We start from the raw sequence: 19,297 nt of genomic DNA, 5'->3' as shown, positions 1-19,297 counted from the left end.
CCAAACAAAATTAACTTAATACTTAACCTTCCATTACTCCCGTTTACTCCCGTATTTACCTTCTCCCAAACAAGGGCTAAAGGAAGTTTGGAGTTAAATCTATAAAGTAAGACCTTCAATTCTTCTCTATTAATGAGTACTCGTCTATCATCTATCAAATTCTGCAGGCAAGAAGAACAAAAAGTCTTCACTACCATGGAAAGTGAGCAGAGCAGTTATTGCAAGCCATTTAACCCAGATCAGATCGCTGCTGGTATCGGAGACTAAGAAGAGCGTTTGAGGATGAGAACCAAGATGCAGAGAGACAAAGTGCTGACCAGAGCAAGAGTAAGCACCGGAGATAACCGGGATGGGAATCGCAGAAGCCGGAAAGAAGTGGTCGGGAATCGAAGAAGAAGGGTTTGGACGTAAAATATCGTTTTAGAGTCAACAAGGTTTTGCAATTTTTATTAATACCACAATAGATTGTTTTTGTATAACAAAATCAACATAAGTTAACTTTCCATCTATTTTGGGTTTGATGTTACTAATTGGAATAGATATGAGGCTAAATGTGACCAAACAATAGGTCAGAGACCAAATACACAAATTTTAGATAGGTTAAAGGCCAAATAGTGTGTTTTGCCAACAATGTTTTAGGCCAAAATTTAATTTGAGATTAAATTAATTCTAACTATCGGCTTTACCTTTAAGGGTGATTTTGATAATTACTGATATGTTCCAACGATAATAGTCAAAATCTATTTAGCTCAATTTGAATTTTAAATATCAATTCAACCTTAAATTGAGAAATTTTAACAAACCAACCCAAATATTATAGCTTTCAGGTTTAAAATTTATTATATTTGAATTAATTTATCAAAATTTATCAACTTCAAAACTGAATTGATACCTAAAATTGAATTGGATTAAATTGATTCACACGGACAACAACTATAAAGGTAATTTCGACACTTAATTCAAAAACATATACCGCATCATTAGAAGTAATATATAATTATTATTGTGCAAAAGAAAATACAATTATTAAACAACAACAACAAAAATCATTAAAAAAAATAAAAATAAATGACCCTAAATCAAACAATTACCCAACACATACACATCACCAGTTTTGATCACATCAATCCTTAAAACATTTATTGAAAAACATAGGTTTTTATTGGAGGAACAACACCTCAATAATGTATAATATATGTCCATCAATGAACTCTTATTTCACATTCATGATAATCTCCTTAGCATTTGAGAAGAAAGCTTTTGAAAGAGGTGAAAGGAGTAAGTGATCCCTTCCTTCCAACCCTAACAGAATTGATATACTCCACAGGGCTATGAGCAGGAAAAGGTGGCATCAAAAGTCCTATTACCCTAAACAAAGTGCTCAACCAAGTCTCCTTGTAGTCTGGGCCATATATATATCTTATAAATATACTTCTAAATAGCTCCCATGCTGCATTTGCCCACATTGGTATCATATACCTCAATGCAAAGAAGTTCTTGTTTGGCTCCTCCTCCATAAACTACAATGTATAACCATACATGAATACAAGTTAAATTATTGGTCAATTCACTATAAATTATGTGAAAGTATGTGCGGGTGAGTGTCAAAGATAACATACAAAAGTTATTGGCCTAATCATTACCAGTTCTCTGAACTTGTCCAAAATAGTAGATTGACTCCCTGAACTTTCGAAAGTGTTTCATCAGCTTCCTAAACTTGCTTATTTCGTATCACCAACTCCCTAAACTTGTCCATAAAAATAGATTAGCTCCCTGAACTTTGCAAGTATCTCACCAACTCCCTAAACTTGCTTATTCTGTAGCAACTGAATACAAAAACTTATTAAACCTAAATTCTAAAAATACGTCTTCATCAATTCGAGAGGTAATTTTTTTGCTTCTCCTACTTTTAAACCTATTATAAGAGTTAGTGTTGCAGGTTTGAGAGATTAAATTAATAAGGATCGAGGGTTAGTATTATGGTTTTTGTATTTAGTTGTTACAGAATAAGTAAGTTTGGGGAGTTGGTGAGACACTTGCAAAGTTCAGGGAGCTAATCTACTTTTATGGACAAAGTTTAGGGAGTTGTTGATACAAAATAAGCAAGTTAAGGGAGCTGGTGAGACACTTGCAAAGTTCAGGGAGCCAATTTACTATTTTGGACAAGTTGAGGGAGTTGATAATGTATTAGGCCAAAGTTATTCATATGTCTTACATATAAGTTTAAGTTATTTGGCTAAATAAGGGGGTATTTAGTTGGCACAGACATGTGCATAACTTTTGTATGTTTATATCTGAAGTTGTCTGTTTATATCTGTTCCAGAGAAAAGGAATGATATATCCCTGATATATTTGCTATTATAGTTGATCTGTGAAAAAAGTACCTAGAAAAGTTCCAAGACTACATCAAAATCAGGGGCCAAAAACAGTACATACCTTACCAAAGTAGCAGCTATCATAGTAAATACATGTTCCGAAATGCTTGAATGCGAAGAGCTTGTTGTCAAAAGGAACCCTGGGAATCAGATCATTGCAGTAAACAATCCTGAAATATCTCATCGCCGGATAGTTCAGACGAGTTTCCACGAAAGCCCCAAATTTAGAGTCTCCGATCCTTGGCTGGCCAAAGGTGTAAACATTTAGCAACCTTTCAAGCATTTCTGTTTCTTCCTGAACTACAAGCACACTTGGAAATAATATAGCAAGTGCACCTCCTAAGCTGTGTCCTGTGACTAGGAATTTTGCATTCTTGTGCTCCTTCAATAGGTCCGTAAGTGCCAATGCCACAGCATAGTAAGCACTTTTCTCGGCGAATTCCTTCATTTTCGCCTCAGTATCGCCTTCCAAATGGAAGAAGTCTGTTTGATGCTTGACAAGGTGAGTTTGGAAACTTGTAGGATCAGTTCTGCTCCCCAAACCCAGAGCTTCGAGGAATCCAATGTGGACTTTTCCAACTTTGGGGATTTCATACCAGGAGAAATCGAAATCCGTAATCATATCTTGTGCATTTTCTGTTCCCCTGAAACTCACCACTATCAAGTCTGCATCTTTCGGCTTGTCACAGCATATGAACACCTGGGTACTGCTTTGCTCTTGGCTCTCTGCAGCTCAAATTGTTCAATAGACGGTAAAACTTAATTAAAGCGATAAGTATAAATTTGTCAGTAAGGTTGTAAAAAACATCAGAGGCTAGTCGGACGGAGGGCCCTAGAGGATTAACCGGATTCATATTTTTGTATTTTTTATTTGTTAATTTATATAAATTCAATTAAATATGTATTATACTATCTAAAATAGAAAAATACGTATATTTGTAATATATATCTTTAAAAATTAGCAAACATCAACATTTCAACAACAATATTATTGAAACAACTCAAAAATGAATTATAATAAAGAAAAAAATAAATTCATAATAAAAAATCCTTTTGTTCATCGTTACTTAGGCGGCATTGAGGCAGCCTAGGCGGCTAAAAATCGCTTAGAAACCACAAAAAAGCCTAGAGAGATTAACCAGAGAAAATCGGGGCGGTTTCTCGATTTGGAGCGCTTAGACGGTCCAAGCATCCTTTGTTTTGAACAGTGATAACAGTTTAGAGAGTTATTAGGCATTCAAGTTGAAGGGAGCGAATATTAAGCCGTTTTCTTACCATTCCAGCAGTCATAGAAGGCGACGAAGTGCATCTGTTCATGTTAAGAAATGACACAATTAGATACAATAAGAATATATAACACTAAAGTGATGAATTTAATGAACTAATGAAGATGATAATAGATTAAGAACTTGCCTTCCAGAAACTATCGATCACATATTGAATAACTTTCGGATTCTCATAAGCCAGTTTAGAAGCCATAATGCTAAGGTCCATCAGATATCTGTTACCCAGATCAGCTTTTACGTTTGCAACATCTGATGCAATATAATTATCTACATTCTCTGATAAGATTGTAGTCTTGTACAGTTGAATTCTTCCATCTACTTGCCCGTTGATACTCAAGAAATTCACCGTATCTCTTTGTGGTATCTTCAGACTTCCTGCAAATTCACATACATGATCACATATTCAATCAATATTACAAGTAAATGCTTAGGAAATTACTGATCGAATCAAAATCAAGTGTTTTGTTAGGATTGAGAAATAGCTATTTCGGCAAGAAAATAACCGAACTTCTACCAAACTGTAAACAGCTAACATCAACAGTAAGAGGGAGAGAAGAGAACATGTAATATATACCGCGAAATAAGTTTTGGAGTATGCCAAAAAGGCCATAATTTTGAGAAAGAAGATTGAGAAAGAAATCAACAGCGTAATTCATGTATTTCATTGGCTTATCAATAAGTTTAAAGATTCGGCAAATGATGATAGAAAGCAACAACATCCATCTCTGACTAACAGCTGCATTAACCTTAATTTCTTCTTCTGAACTATCCAAAAAACTCATTCCACTCTTCACATCTTTCCATACGAAGTACTTCACTATGTCTCTCTTTCTTCCCTTATTAGGATTCACTATCAGGAAACTTGGAGGAGGGGAAGAAGCAGCACAAGTCATGGCTTTTGCTTTCTGATAATTTCACTCTTTCTTTCTCAACAAAGGCTCTGAACTATATTGAAGATGGAGTGATAGATGAGGATTAGGAGTGTATCTATAGGTGAATTTGGTTTCTAAAAAAGGCAGAGATATGATTCATCCAATGCATGTAGTTCTTTTTTCTGCCAAGAGATGCTTTAATTATTAATGTTAGTTATTATCTAGAAAAGAAGAATACTCCCATAATCTTTTTGAAGTTTAATGATAAGCTCTAGTATACAACAACAACAACAACAAAGCCTTAGTCCCGAAATGATTCGGGGTCGGCTAACATGAACCATCATATAAGCTCTAGTATATTAAATATTAATTTATCAAGCTAATGAATTATAGTTAGGGAAAATTCCTAATATAAGCAATTTGGTTTTGCGATTTGTAGATAAGTACCTGTAGTTTTTTTATGCAAAAAGAGACTGAGTTCCTTGCCGTTAGCAAAACCAAAGAATTCTAGATTGGCATTGTCAGCGTCAGTTTGACCATGAATCACTTCAAAATAGATGATATTGCAAGAATTGCTAATATTCTAAGGAACTTTAATTCTTCAATTCGATGTCATTTAAATGTTGTTTGGTTAGGAGAGAAAACTCCGAAAATGATGATTTTCGAAATCGAAAACGTGGTTACATGGTAAATTTGATACTAACAAAATTTAATTTTTGAGATTTTCTATTTTGATGTCATTAACGGTCAAACTGACAGTATAAACCTAAAAGTTCTTAGTTATACTAACAGTAAAGACGTTTATCCTATTTTTACAACAAAAGAAAAACACAGAACTCATTCAGGAGTTATATTTAAATTTTAGCGTATAAGTATGCACAGTGAGCCTCTAGCGAACGAGATGAACATCAAAGATACAACGGATTAGGCGTCTTTAAATCGAATTTGATGTTCATCCTGCTAGTCAAGAGCTCAATATGTGTATTTATAATTTAATAAAATTTAATCTAAAAAATAAAATTAAAAACTCCCATGCTATTTAAAAGTTGTTTGCAGTCCTAAAGTTGGTATATAATTGAAAATTGTATTATTTAGCTTCCTAATCATGTGAGACTGCAGGACATAATTTAACTATAGATTTTAGTCTTCCTTTTCCTCAAAAAAATATTATATTCGTATGGTATATATATGGTGATGATGAGAAAATGGGGCTATGATAAAGACATGCAACAAGCTGCTATGGTCATTTTCTTTGTTCAATGTGACAAGATTGCATTCCATAAAAAAGTGAAATACGTGTGATATGTTCATTTACATATCTAAATTCATTTGCACTGATGTATCTAAATTTTTAATCAGATTTGTATGTGACATTACAATTGTAATAAATCATAAGATCTATTTTAAGGTGATAGGTAAGACTGATTTAAGAAATCGCATTGTTTGTTACAGCATAAGTTTCGTATCGGAGAGTAAAGGAGAGAAAGATGGATTGTTAAGGGCAAAAGGTAGACGTAGGGGTACAAACGAGCCAAACTGAGATCGAACAGGAGCAGGCTTTGGCTCGGCTCGAGAAGTTCGGAGATCGGACTCGGCTCGAGCACGAAGCTCGTCGAGCCTGGAATTTTGGAGCTCGGCTCGAACTCGATATAGGTTCGGCTCGAACTCGAAACTCGTCGGGCGGCTCATTTTGATTTTTTTTTGAAATAGTTTTGAATTGTACCCGTTAACATTTTATTATCTAAAATCAGATTTCTAACGAAGGAATACTAAATTTAAACTCCAAAAAGCAAATATAACATAGGATCTAAAACAAATTTAAACAAAGTAATAAGATTAAACAAATATAGAATCCAACAAATTCGAATTTAACATGTAATCTACAAGCATATAGTTTCGAATTGAGTTTTGGACCAAACGTTCATGTGTGGTTCAAAGTTACTAATTAAAAACACTAATAAAAAAATTAAAAAATATTTAAATTAAAAAAATAAAAATAAAAATCAAATATATATATATATATAACTCTCGAGCCTGCTCACGAGCTTTGACCGAGCCGAACTCGAATATTTTACGAACTAGGCAGACTCGTTTGCACCCTTAGGTAGAGGAATAATAGATAGAATTAGAGGAATGATTGGGTCCATTGCACTATATTCTTATTTTTAGAGATAAAGGTATAAAAAAAATGACCTCAAGTTTTTTTTGACAAAGTACCAATTTAACTCTCAAATTATAAAATAGCATCATTTTAGAGTCAATGTCTGTGAAATGTTACCAATTTAATCTTTAATAACAGAACTTGATACCTCAATGCATATGAAATGGTAAATTGGTACCATTTCGCAAAAGTTTAGGTGTCATTTTGTACATTAAAGCTAAATTAACATTTTCCCAGAAATTTTGAGCCTATTTTGCTAACATTTTACTAATCTTTTATCATTAAGTTGAGTCCGGAGTTATCCGGAGCTCTCATTGTAGTTCTGCCACTATTCGCTAATAACATAGTTCATTTACACAGGTGAAAACCCAGAATGAGGCCCAACCTTCAAACTAGTAACGCTATCACAGAAGATTAAAAACAACATGGAATAGTGCAAACCTTGCCATTGGAGAATTGAACAAATCTGCGAAAAGTAGGAAGAAAATGAGAAACGCGAGTTCCAGATTCACCATCTTCCAATTTCTCAGTAATTGCCCTCTCTCGCGTACAGAGGAACATCCGACCTATTAAATATCACAAAATCAGTTCAGTTATTTTACAATTCAAATCAATCTCACAATATAAAACAAACAAACACGCGAAGAACTAAAGTAATACCATCAATCGGTGATAGAAACTCCTTGATCGCGTTTAATTTGCTTATAATTAACAATCGACCTTCTTCGCGAGGGCATAGGCATCAGTACCATCAGGAATTACACAAACATCATCCCCAAGTATGACGTAGTCGATATCGTATTCTTCCGTAAGCTTCTTCATGAACTCTTCTGTAATTGAATACGGGCGCGCCTAAAATTAGGGAAAATTACGCAGAAATTCATATTTTAAAAATTATTTACAAAGTCATCGTTTTTGTATTATATCAAACTAGTAAAATCAGTACATTTGATATATTTTAAGGATCAGAATTTATAAATTAGAAGTTTAAAATATATTTTATAGGGTTTATGATTTATGAATTGGAGTCTAGAATTTGTAAATTAGGGTGTAAAATCACAATATATAGAAAATAATGATATATTAAGAATTAAGTTTGGTGATATGACTTAATTGTAATTTTATACTTAATTATGATATTCATGTATTTGACCCTTAAAATTACCTCATCGGCCCAATTAACAGCGGAACCAGAACCCAAACTAAGCCGGAGCTTAAATATTTAATAATAAATTTTTATAACGTTAAAAATATTATATCACGTAAAATTCAATAATTTTTAACATAATAATTTGGGGGACTAATTTTAATCGTACGTTTACGGTAAATTGTAAAAGTCCAGCCTGTTAGGATTGGGTAAAAAAAATTTAGCCTCCAACGCGTTAAAACTGTAAAAATGCTATCATTTTTTAGAAACTAGCATTGAACTAATTGAAAATTAAACATGTTTACTTTTTTTAATGGTAAAGACATAATAAAAATGAATATTAAATATGTTTACTTTTTTTTTTTTAATGGAGTTGAACATAGACCTCTCAAATGGAAATAAGCATCCTTAACCATATCAGCTATATTTAAACATTGAAATAATACTACATAGAGTCAATATAATTCCCTCCAAAATATTATCGGACAGCATTATTAAAAAAAAAATTCTCAATTCTTCTGCGCCCTGCCGGGGCTCGAGCTCACCCTAACCTCTCTGGTTCCGCCCCTGGCTTTAACCATTATCATTCACTCGTGGAGGGGATTTTATTTCCTACACCGGGTGAGAGGCGTTAATAGGGGAACCTTTATTCGATATGATATGGACTTCACTTATCCGTAGTCGGTTAACCAATGTATTAAGATTAATTTAATCGGTTAATCATTCAATTAGTTTTTTAATAACACTAATCATTTATCAATCTATTTAATTCGGTTAACCACTAATTTAGTTAATCAATTATTTCTATAGATTAACTTTTTATTTCAGTTTCTAACTATTAGTAAATAAAAATAATAAAAGAATTCTAATTTTTATTATGACTGAGACGACGGATCAATAATGAGTTGAAGTACATTATATCTATGGACTATGAATTAGAAAATGAAAGAGATGAAGAAAGGAACAACAGAAACTCGAAATGATCAGTTAAATAAAAATATGATTCAAAACAAATAAATGAAAAAATAATATATAGATGAATTGTATAAATAAAAAATATTTATTTTTATTTATCAAAACAATAATAGATATGCAACTTATATTTTAATTCGTATAAATAAATTTTAGCGCAAACTAAATTTTGTTTCAATTTAGTCGACGAATATTCTGTTTTCCTAGAACCAATAGACGAGAAAAGCAAAATTCTTTCATCCAACTATTTACTGAAAAGGGGCAAATATCAACATTAATTCATTTGCTATGCTTGATACACGCATCATTAAGATCCACATAAGAATCATCATCAGGGCAAATCTGAGAGTGCAACCATACAAAAAGAAAGGTGTCAACCATCATAATTCCCAAATGATTGAACGGATGCCTAATTACCAATTACAAATCAAACAATTATAACCTTCGAATTAGTAATTTTACATGAAACTTTTCGTTATTCTGTTCTTCCTTTAGCTTGTGATACCAGACTAATTTCAGAGAGAAAGAGATTGAGAAGAAAGAAGAAATCTGTTAATTTTCATTGATGATTTGCAAGGAAAGGTACAGGGGAATATATGACCGTTGCTCTCGTGTGTTGCGCAGCAACAAACAAGAGAGAGAACAAACACGTGTCAAGCACAATTACAGCTAGTTAACGGTAAAAATAACAAACATAGGCAACAGTAATTAAAAGAACAAAGATGAAATTAACCACATAACATCACTCCCCTTAAGCAACCTTGTCCTCAAGGTTAAAATCTGGAAAACGTTTCTGCAGATCAAAAGCAAATTCCCAGGTAGCTTCCTCTGGTCCATGATTGACCCACTGAACCAAAACCTTGGTTGCAGCCCTGTTTCCCCTTTTCACCATTTTTCTTTCAAGTATAGCAGCTGGAAAAGGAAGTTGAATTGCATTGCCTGGTAACTCTGTAGTGACACTTGACTGGTTAGAAAGGTGCTTCCTGAGCTGTGAAATATGCACTACAACAAATCACCACTTGTGCCACGAATCATGCCATGAGAATTCAAAATCCGTGGCATAATTCCATCTTGCCACGGGAAAAATAGATTCCACCATACACTTATTATCACATCATATATTTATGCCACGAGTCAATTTTTTCTGTGGCAAACATACACTTATGCCACGGTAAATATTTACTCGTGGTATAAAATTAATTATGCCACTGGTATTTTATTTCGTGGCAAATAAATTACTTATTCTAAAATTATTTTCTAATATATTTATTTTTTATTTTTTTTATCTTGTATTGGGCGGGGAGAACAAATTTATTTTGCAGAGTACTGACACTACAAGAAAATGAGGTATTAGTAAGCAAAAATTATTAAGGGTATGAAATTCTCTTATTAAAAATATATTCACAATACATTTAATAAGAGTAAATCCTCTAATTATATTATTAATAAACAAAACAGTTTTTTTTATTAAATTTTGCTAAAACTTCCTCTTATTAACTCATTATAAATTATAAGATTTTTATTTTTATTTTGATAGAAAAAAAAACCCTTACTAACTGTAATAATAAAATAAACACTTATTAATTGTAATGGTAAGAAATAAACCCCTTAACTTTTCTTTTCCCTTTTACCGCCAACATTTCCCCCCTCCATTTTCGTTTCCCCCAATTCATCTTTTCTCCCTTGAAAACCAAAATTTCAAAATCAAAAATTCTTCCCTCTCCCAGACTAAAATACATCGACTATATGCAAAAACCTCCTCACTTTATCTTTGTAGAACCCCTTTCAATTTATTCTTGCAGAAACCCTAGAAGACGAAATTCTCATCTTGTATTGAACGCCTAATTTCTTCCGCGAGTGGTTGGGTGGCCGATATACTAACATGGATAGGCCTTGTCAAGCTTTCAGCTCCAAATTCGAAATTGTAACTGGTTCAACAGTTAATTTTCACTTCCATATCCGGCTCCTCTTCTCGTGCTCTTCTTCAGGTATTGATCTTTAACTATCCCTATTGCTATCTATTTGGTTGTTGTCTTAGTTTGAAGCTTTAGAATCTATAAATTATTCAAATTAGGGTTATTGTGTTAAGCTCAACTTGATGTGTAGGCAAGGTTTGTTTGATTTTTGTCCTGCTTTCCTTTAGGGTCGTAATTAATGTTTTTGTTATGTCCTTAGGGTTTCATATGAGTTCTGCATAAATTATTCTAAGCATCTAGGCTGTTTTATGCCCTTTGGGGTTAATGGATGATGAAACAATTAAGACTGGAATTAGTAAGAGACTTTATATGTAAAACTAACCATGCTCTCTTGATGTTAAGTGGTGGTTTGATGATGGATGAGATGCTGGTTCTCGAAAAGTGGGTGAAGATTGTGTGGAACAAAGGTTTCAGTTATGTAGAAGTGTAGTCTAGATGAGATGATTCTCTGTGAACTTGTCAGCCTTTTCTGGTCAGGAATTGTTGATCCTCAGTTGGTTATCTTGAATGTTTTCTCTTAGTTTTAGCAACTAGTGTTGCAGGACGGACAAAAATGAAGAAACATCAACTGTCTTAATTTTTCTGCAGAAAGCTTGAATGTATATAATGAATCATAAAATAATGCTTGATTGTTAATGTGAAACGCTGCTCAACATTTACTAGAAATGTTTATTATCAACTAGAAATTTATGTTTGTTCAGTGGTCGTGTATGTTGAACAGAAGTATGCAATAGTTGAACAATTAAATGTGAAAATAATGAAGGCTTGGACGTGGATGGAAAATGATTCTACTAATTGAATGCAAAACTGATTCTACTATGAATAAAATGTTATACAGGTAATTGTTCCTTAGTTGTGAGTGGAGGTACAATTTGTTTGAGATCAGAAGATTCTAATTTGTGAATGTGAAGATGACAACAACCAAAAAGTTTTCAAGTTTGAGTATCAATTTATAGAACTTTATCAATTTAGTCTTTCAAGTTTTTTTTTCTTTAGTCCAAAAGGATATGTGCTAATATCAGAAAATAACATTTTATATATTGACATGTGCTACTTTTGAACTAATTTGACTAAAATGCCATGCTATAAACTAAATTGCAACTGAAATTTCATTTTGGTTTCTGCAATTTATTCCATATCTTTCTCTCTAAGTTGGGTTTCCCACTTGCTCTTTGATTTCAGTCTGTATCTCGTTATAAGGACAGGATTGGCGAAAGGGAGTGTTGAATTAGCAAAATGGGAGTGCTGAACTAGGATTAGTCCGTAGGATTAATGTTTTTCTTTATTTCAAACATTGCAGGTTTTGAAGCTCCAAATTGAAACTTCAAACTCCTTCAGTCTTTCTTGCTGTTCACCCTTCAGTCCGCTCTCTTTCAGCGTTTCAGGTAAGCTCGCCCTATTATGTTGGATTCTTTTCGATTTTATTGTTAAATTCATCTCGTTTTGCTTCAAATTTTAGTGTATTGCCTTGCCTTGTTGTGCTATATTCAGTCTGTTCTTTATTTTCGATTGAATTTTTTTGTTATTAATTTTCAGATATTGAGCTGAAACAGTCCAAAAATTTAGCTAATTGATTTTGTCTGTTATATGATAATGAAGATGTAAGCAAAAGGTCATGTAAATTAGGAACTATTTCATTTTGTTTCTTATGTTATTATTTGATTAAGGTCATGTCAGATGCTAAGTTGTTATTATTTAACTATCCTACCAACATTAGGGATATTTTTTACCCTGGTCCCTTTTTGGGACAGTATATGCATGTAATGTCTTTGGGTCAAGAAATTTTGTGCTCCCAAGTTACGAATTGTCATAGCTATAATATAATATGTGCAACTCAGGCATATGATGCCAGCAAAAATGTTTCTTCTTTTGAGGCACAAAAAGGGTTCTGATCCATGTTGTGGCTTATTCAGACAACAGTACTTTTAGTAACTTGAGTTCAAAGTTTCTATGAAGTTAAGTTACTGCTGAATCGTAATAAGAAAAAGCTCATTGGCTCCCACTCACCATATCTTAATAAATGCATATGGAGATATTAAAAAAAGAAATGACAAAAAGAAAAACAATGGACTATACCTGGCTTCTTCTTTTTTTTTTTTTATCTATACTTGGTACCAGAACCAGGAATGTGCTCTCTCTCTCCTGCCTTCCCCATGTACTCTTGCAAAGTTCTTGTAAAAAATATTGCCTCTCTCTCCTGCTTCTTTTCTATGATAACTAATTTTGGTATCTTTAGTTTCCTTTTAGTCAATAGTTTAAGGGGCCTAAAATAATGATTGCCCCAATGAACTTGCTTAAAGTGACTTGATTAACCTCCTGGTGCTACATGGCCAGCAAGACACTTTAAGACAAGTTCAAGGAGCCAATAGGTCACTTTAAGCAAGTTCAAGTACCACTTGGTTAGTTTAAGTAAGTTTAGGGTTTAGGGTACCAATCAGTCATTCTAAGTAAGCTAAGGGAGTTAATAAGACATGCCCAAAGTTCAGGGGTCAATAAGTGTTTCGGACCGAGTACAAGGGACCCTTGATGTATTCAACGTTTTGTGTGTATATGTGTATCGTGGATCCAGTCTCACTCTTTCCTTGACCTATATACTCTGCTTCAGGATCAAAACCCTCAATTGCGGGAGTTCATCTATGCTGCTCAAATGGCAAAGGAATTTGATGCATCAGAAGAGAAGGTAAATTCTGTGTAATTTGAAGTGTTCTTTTTATTAAAACATGGAGAAGAAAAAAAATCAACAAAATCAGAATCATCTTTATACATAGAGGGAGTTGATATAGAGTATCAATGAAATTTGAAGTCGTTTTAAAGCAAAAGGGGAATTTTGTAATGTGTTAGTTACTTGCGCTGCTAATATAAAATTTGTATACAAGTAATTTGGTCCCTCAGAAAGTCTTTATGGATTGAAAAAAAAGCATACTAACAGCATCACTCATAGTGTAGTGGACATGGGATGATGTCCTTTATGGATGCTTTTTCTATTAATATAACCAGATCAAGATGGTCGAGGAAGACCGAGAGAAAATAGCCTTTATCACCATGTGAGCTAGGAGGTCATGGTCTAAGGAATGTCGGGTTCATTGTCAGCACAAGAGAAATCTCAGTCGAAGATAGGGCATCATTCCTAACTTGATGGTTAATCTAATAGATAGAAGATCTAACGCCATGGTAAGAGAGAATAGGGCTAGGAAAGAGGCTCCCTAGTGCTTTAGATAGCATTCCTAATTCCTTCGTAACTATCATTCGCCTCGCTCCACTGGCTATTAAGAAGTTGAAATAGGCACTAGTACACTCAAACCTTAACCCTATCTCCTACCTCTATTAGTGAGAAGTTTGAATTTAGGAGCCCAGATAACCTGACTGAACTACCGAGTAAGACAGACAGGAAAACATCTGATAGCAGGGCAAGAAAGTGCTAACATGTTAAGACCAATTCATCATCCCAAACTTGCTCGCTGCAAGTATTCCGCTCACTCTAGATAGAACTTCTTCTGAAGATCATTTCACATCTAGATTTGGATGTAAATCCAACTACTGGTTCATTGATAACGTACACCTTTGCCAAGGATGAAATGCCAGATTGAACTAATACTTTTGGCCAGAATCCTCTAGTCTCGTTTTCTCTTATGTGGCGCTATTTCTCAGTTAGCATGGTTTATGTCACATGATTTTTTCCAATTGCATCTACCTAATTTTTATGATTGAGCTTATAGCCAAATAATAAGAAATTTAAGTCAAACCTAATATGGAGAATTTATATGTATTTTTTAGTCGAACCAACTCAGCAACTCTGGGAAAAGTTGATGCACATGCCTATAAGCACAATCATGTGAACAGACACCTTGTTTTACTCTCATACCTTTTCACAATGCGTGTGCCTTTTTATAGTTAATCACCATATTTGTTTTAATTATATGCATCTATGTGTACATATAATCAACCAATTAAGTCTACCTTTTCTCTACATATTAGTTGAGTAGAAGCTTCTCAACTAGTTACGTGGTTATGACTTTAAATTTGATACTCATTAGTGTAATGTGGTATTTGATTATTTAAGTGATTATACTTGTCATCACCAACTAATAGCTAGGCTTGGAATTTGTGTACATTTTCAACATAATTCTGAATGGTATTAAGTGATTATACTTGTCATCACTAAATTCATTCTTTGCACCTTGTTCGATCAGGTTAGGTCTGTCTAAGCTGAGTTGCACAGCCGCTGCCCTCTCCGTATCTGGCACTTCCATCTGCATCATTGTTGTTACCCTTTACCATTTGACAAGGCACTATCCATTATAGGTATATGCATAAATATTTAAATTTATTATGTAGTTTTTTTTGCTTTCCAAAATGCATATTTCTGTTTTTGTTCAAGCTGGAACATTTAATGAAAAGAACAACTGTGTAAAAAATGCATCCAACTGTGTAAAAAAATGACAAAATAATTGCAAATTATGCTATTAGCCATATTTTACACTATATTCTACAAAAGTAAAAAAAAATAGGTAGGCCCACATCCAAACATTGGTCTCTCACAGTAATAGTTTTGAAAACACAAAATTAACATTGTATAGCATCTAATTTTGATTGCTGATTTTATCAAACGCTTATGTGAGAGTCTTTCTCCTTATTGATTTTGTGTTCATATTATTAATGCATAAGTTCAGTTTTAACTTTGATTTTTGATTGCTCATGTTATTCGATGCTTATGTGATAGTCTTTCTCATTGTTGCTTTGTGTTCATGTTATTAATGTATAAGTTATGTCTTAACTTTGATTACTTATTTTGTGGTGTGAACCATTTTATCTCTACAACTATGAGTGGGGTAATGTTGCATTAGGTTTCCTCAACATCTTAACTCTATCTTTGGAATCTTAATTTTGATCTTTGGAAGCTTGCTCTGAATCTCATCATTTTCCTATCAACTCCACAGTTTCTGGAACTATTATTCGTATGGCATCAATATGGAATATATATTTTTTGTTAGATACCTTTGATTTAGTCTTAGAGCTTTTGTAATATATATGTTTTTCTAATTGGGATATTTTTTTTTCTTATTGGGTGTTTTTTTTCTGGGTGACAGAATGATTGTTATTTATTTAATAATTATTTATTTTTCGTTAATGGCTCAAATTTTGGACTTTGCTTATTTCTATTTTTATTGTTCTTATTGATTTTAATGTAGCTCCCTTCAATCCAAAAGTTCATATAATAATAATAATACATGTAATAACAATATTGATAATAACAATAATAATAATAATAATAATAAATTTAAAATTAATTAAAACAAATTACTAAATTTTTATTAAGTTTGCCACGGTTATGCTTGTGGCTAAGCAAAGATTCTAGCCACACGTGTTCTATCTTTGCCACAGTTACTCTCGTGGCTAAGTGGAGTTAACTATTATGGGCCACTATGTCTTGCCACGGGTATTTTCTCATGCCACGGTTGTATCCGTAGCAAAGGAATGCGATTAGCCACAGATTTTTCCGTGGCATAAAAACCAATTTATGCCACAACCATTATTTTCCCGTGGCAACTACCTAGCCACGCTCACTTGTGCCACGAGAGAATTTTCGTGGCTATATAGTACAACCACGAAAATATTACACTTGTGCCACGATTCTAACTGTGGCACAAGTGATGATTTGTTGTAGTGATGGAAAACAGGATGAATAGAAGATTCTGAAGGCAACTGTAATTTATAGGCCACTGCTCCTATTTTGTCTATGACTTTATAGGGTCCATAAAAAAGTGGAGACAACTTGTAATTCGAACGTTGTATCACTGACTGTTGTCTGTAAGGTTGTAGTTTAACATAGACTAAATCTCCAATGCTAAATTGCCTCTCTGTACGGTGAGAATCAGCATGTTGCTTCATCCTATTTTGTGCTCTGTGCAGCTGGAACTTCATAACTTGCAGGGCCACTTCTCTATCCTTCAATAGTTGATCTACAGAGCCAATCATAGAGTCACCAGGGTAGTAGGGGATATGAATTGGAGGTGGCATTCCATAGACAGCTTCGAAAGGAGTCATTTGAATAGAAGTGTGGAAACTAGTATTGTACCACCACTCTGCCAAAGATAGCCATTTGACCCAAAGTTTTGGATTCTCATGTGACATACAACGCAGGTATGTCTCTAGGCATCGATTAACCACCTCTGTCTGGCCATCAGTCTGAGGATGGTATGAGGTGGACTTAAGCAGCTCCACTCCCTGCAACTTAAATAGTTCAGACCAAAACCCACTAACAAAGACAGGATCCCTATCTGTTACAATTGAAGCAGGTAATCCGTGTAATTTGAAAATATTATCAAGGAATAGCCTTGCCACATCCAGAGCTGAGTAAGGATGAGCCAGACCGAGGAAATGAGCATATTTGCTCAGTCTGTCCACTACCACCATGATCACTTCCTTTCCCTGTGCTTTAGGCAACCCTTCTATGAAATCCATGCTAATATCAGTCCAAATGCCCTCTGGTATTGGCAAGGGCTGCAACAGACCAGGGGAGCCAATATTTTCATACTTACAAGTCTGACAAACTGTGCAAGCTCTAATATGATTTCTCACATCTCTTTCCATTCCTTTCCAGTAAAAGAGTTGTTGGAGTCATTTGTATGTTGCCTGAACCCCAGAGTGACCCCCTGCAGATGAATTGTGCACTAACTGCAGAAGTTTGAACCTCAAATTCTGGTTGTCACCCACCATCAACCTTCCTTTTCTTCTGAGCAGAGAATCCTTCCAAGTGTAGGGTCCCCCATCAAGCTTATTAGCCTCCAAATCAACAATCAGCTCCTTGAGTTTAGGATCTTGTGTCCAGCTTAATTCCACCTCAGGCAGGAGGCTATTAATGGGAGTAGAAACAGTTAGAGCAGCTAGCTCTGCAGCAGGCAATCTAGAAAGGGCATCACCAGCAATGTTTTCCTTTCCCTGTTTATAACAAATCTCAAAGTCATATCCAAACAATTTCGCTATGTATTTTTGTTGATGACTGGTAGTGATTCTTTGCTCAATGAGAAACTTGAGGCTCTTGTGGTCTGTTTTGATGAGGAACCTTCGATGAGCAACATAATGATCCCAATGCTTGACAGCATGAACCACAGCTAGAAGTTCTTTTTCATAAACTGATAGGCATTGGTGCCTGGGAGCCAAAGCTTTGCTGATGTATGCAATGGGATGAGACTCCTGCATCAAAACTGCTCCAATGCCCACATCACAGGCATCTGTTTCAATTACAAATAGTTTTTCAGGGGAAGGAAGAGCTAAGACAGGTGCACTTGTAAGAGCCATCTTTAATTTCTGAAAGGCTAGAGTTGCTTTGTCATCCTAATGGAAGTTGTCCTTCCTAAGGAGATCTGTCAATGGCTTGCTGATGACACCATATTATTGGATGAATCTTCTATAATACCCAGCTAATCCCAGAAATCCTCTAAGTTGCTTGATGGTAGTGGGTAAAGGCCAATTAGCAACAACATCAATCTTCCTTGGATCTGTGGATACTCCTCCTCCTTGGATCACATGTCCCAAGTATTCCACAGATGGGCTACCAAAAGTACACTTGCTCCTCTTGGCTAGTAACTGATGTTCCTGTAAGGTCATGAATACCCAACGCAGGTGTTGAATATGAGTCTCCATGTCCCTGCTATACATAAGAATATCATCAAAAAATACAAGAACAAACTTTCTTAAGTAATTCCTGAAGATAGTGTTCATTAAGCTTTGGAAAGTAGAAGGGGCATTAGTCAACCCAAAAGGCATGACCACAAATTCATAGTGGCCTTCATGAGTCCTGAAAGCTGTTTTGTGGATGTCTGGAGTGTGCATTCGGATTTGGTAGTAGCCTGAAGTGAGATCAATCTTGGAGAAGACATGTGCTCCATGTAACTCATCCAACAATTCTTCAATAATAGGGATGGGAAATCGATCCTTAACTGTTTTTCCATTGAGTTGTCTATAATCCACACACATCCTCCATGAGTTATCCTTCTTCTTCACTAATACTATAGGAGATGAGAAAGGGCTGACACTATGCCTGATGGTTCCATTATCCAGTAGCTCTTGAACCATAGCCTCTATTACATCCTTCTGCATTGGTGAATGCTTGTATGGTCTGATATTAACTGGAGATGCCCCATCAACCAAGGGAATCCTGTGATCTTGAGGTCTTTGTGGTGGCAGCCCACTAATTTTGTTAAACAAGAAATTGAACTCGCTTAGAAGAGACTCCAACTCGGGAGGGACAGCTTGGCTGTCAAGTTGTGGCACCCCTGAGCTTTGCTGAATTTGAGCCAAAAAGGCAGTGTACCCATGGTTGAACATTCTCAACAAGTTACTTTCAGAAATGAATTTCACAGTTGTTGAAGAGACACCCTGCAAACAACATAATTTATCTTTTCTATGGAAAGTCATGCTTAGAGAATTAAAATTCCAAGTGATGTCTCCCAAAGTGATCAACCATTGAACTCCAAGGACCATCTCACAACCCCCCAAATTCATAAC

At 34.6% G+C, this 19,297-nt stretch overlaps 1 protein-coding gene and 1 long non-coding RNA gene across 2 annotated transcripts; one reads left to right on the top strand and one right to left on the bottom strand.

Moving 5' to 3' along the window:
* Positions 1-991: 991 nt before the first annotated feature.
* Positions 992-4,675, bottom strand: LOC136221941 (triacylglycerol lipase OBL1-like). Its single transcript, XM_066009417.1, has 5 exons — positions 4,236-4,675; positions 3,789-4,036; positions 3,651-3,684; positions 2,437-3,101; positions 992-1,520 (listed from the first exon to the last, which is right to left on the bottom strand). Exons 1-5 carry the CDS (start codon positions 4,552-4,554, stop codon positions 1,239-1,241), a joined length of 1,548 nt encoding a protein of 515 aa, XP_065865489.1. The 5' UTR covers positions 4,555-4,675; the 3' UTR covers positions 992-1,238.
* Positions 4,676-10,461: 5,786 nt separating this feature from the next.
* On the top strand, positions 10,462-15,838 carry LOC136224395 (uncharacterized). The gene is made up of 4 exons (XR_010686405.1): positions 10,462-10,801; positions 12,090-12,174; positions 13,395-13,469; positions 14,980-15,838. It is a non-coding gene; the product is annotated as an uncharacterized lncRNA (long non-coding RNA).
* The last annotated feature ends 3,459 nt before the right edge of the window (positions 15,839-19,297 follow it).

This window comes from Euphorbia lathyris, chromosome 3 (genome assembly GCF_963576675.1).
Source record: "Euphorbia lathyris chromosome 3, ddEupLath1.1, whole genome shotgun sequence".
Classification (NCBI taxonomy): domain Eukaryota; kingdom Viridiplantae; phylum Streptophyta; class Magnoliopsida; order Malpighiales; family Euphorbiaceae; genus Euphorbia; species Euphorbia lathyris.
Note: the sequence above shows the minus strand (reverse complement) of the source record. Positions and strands in the feature narration are given on the sequence as shown.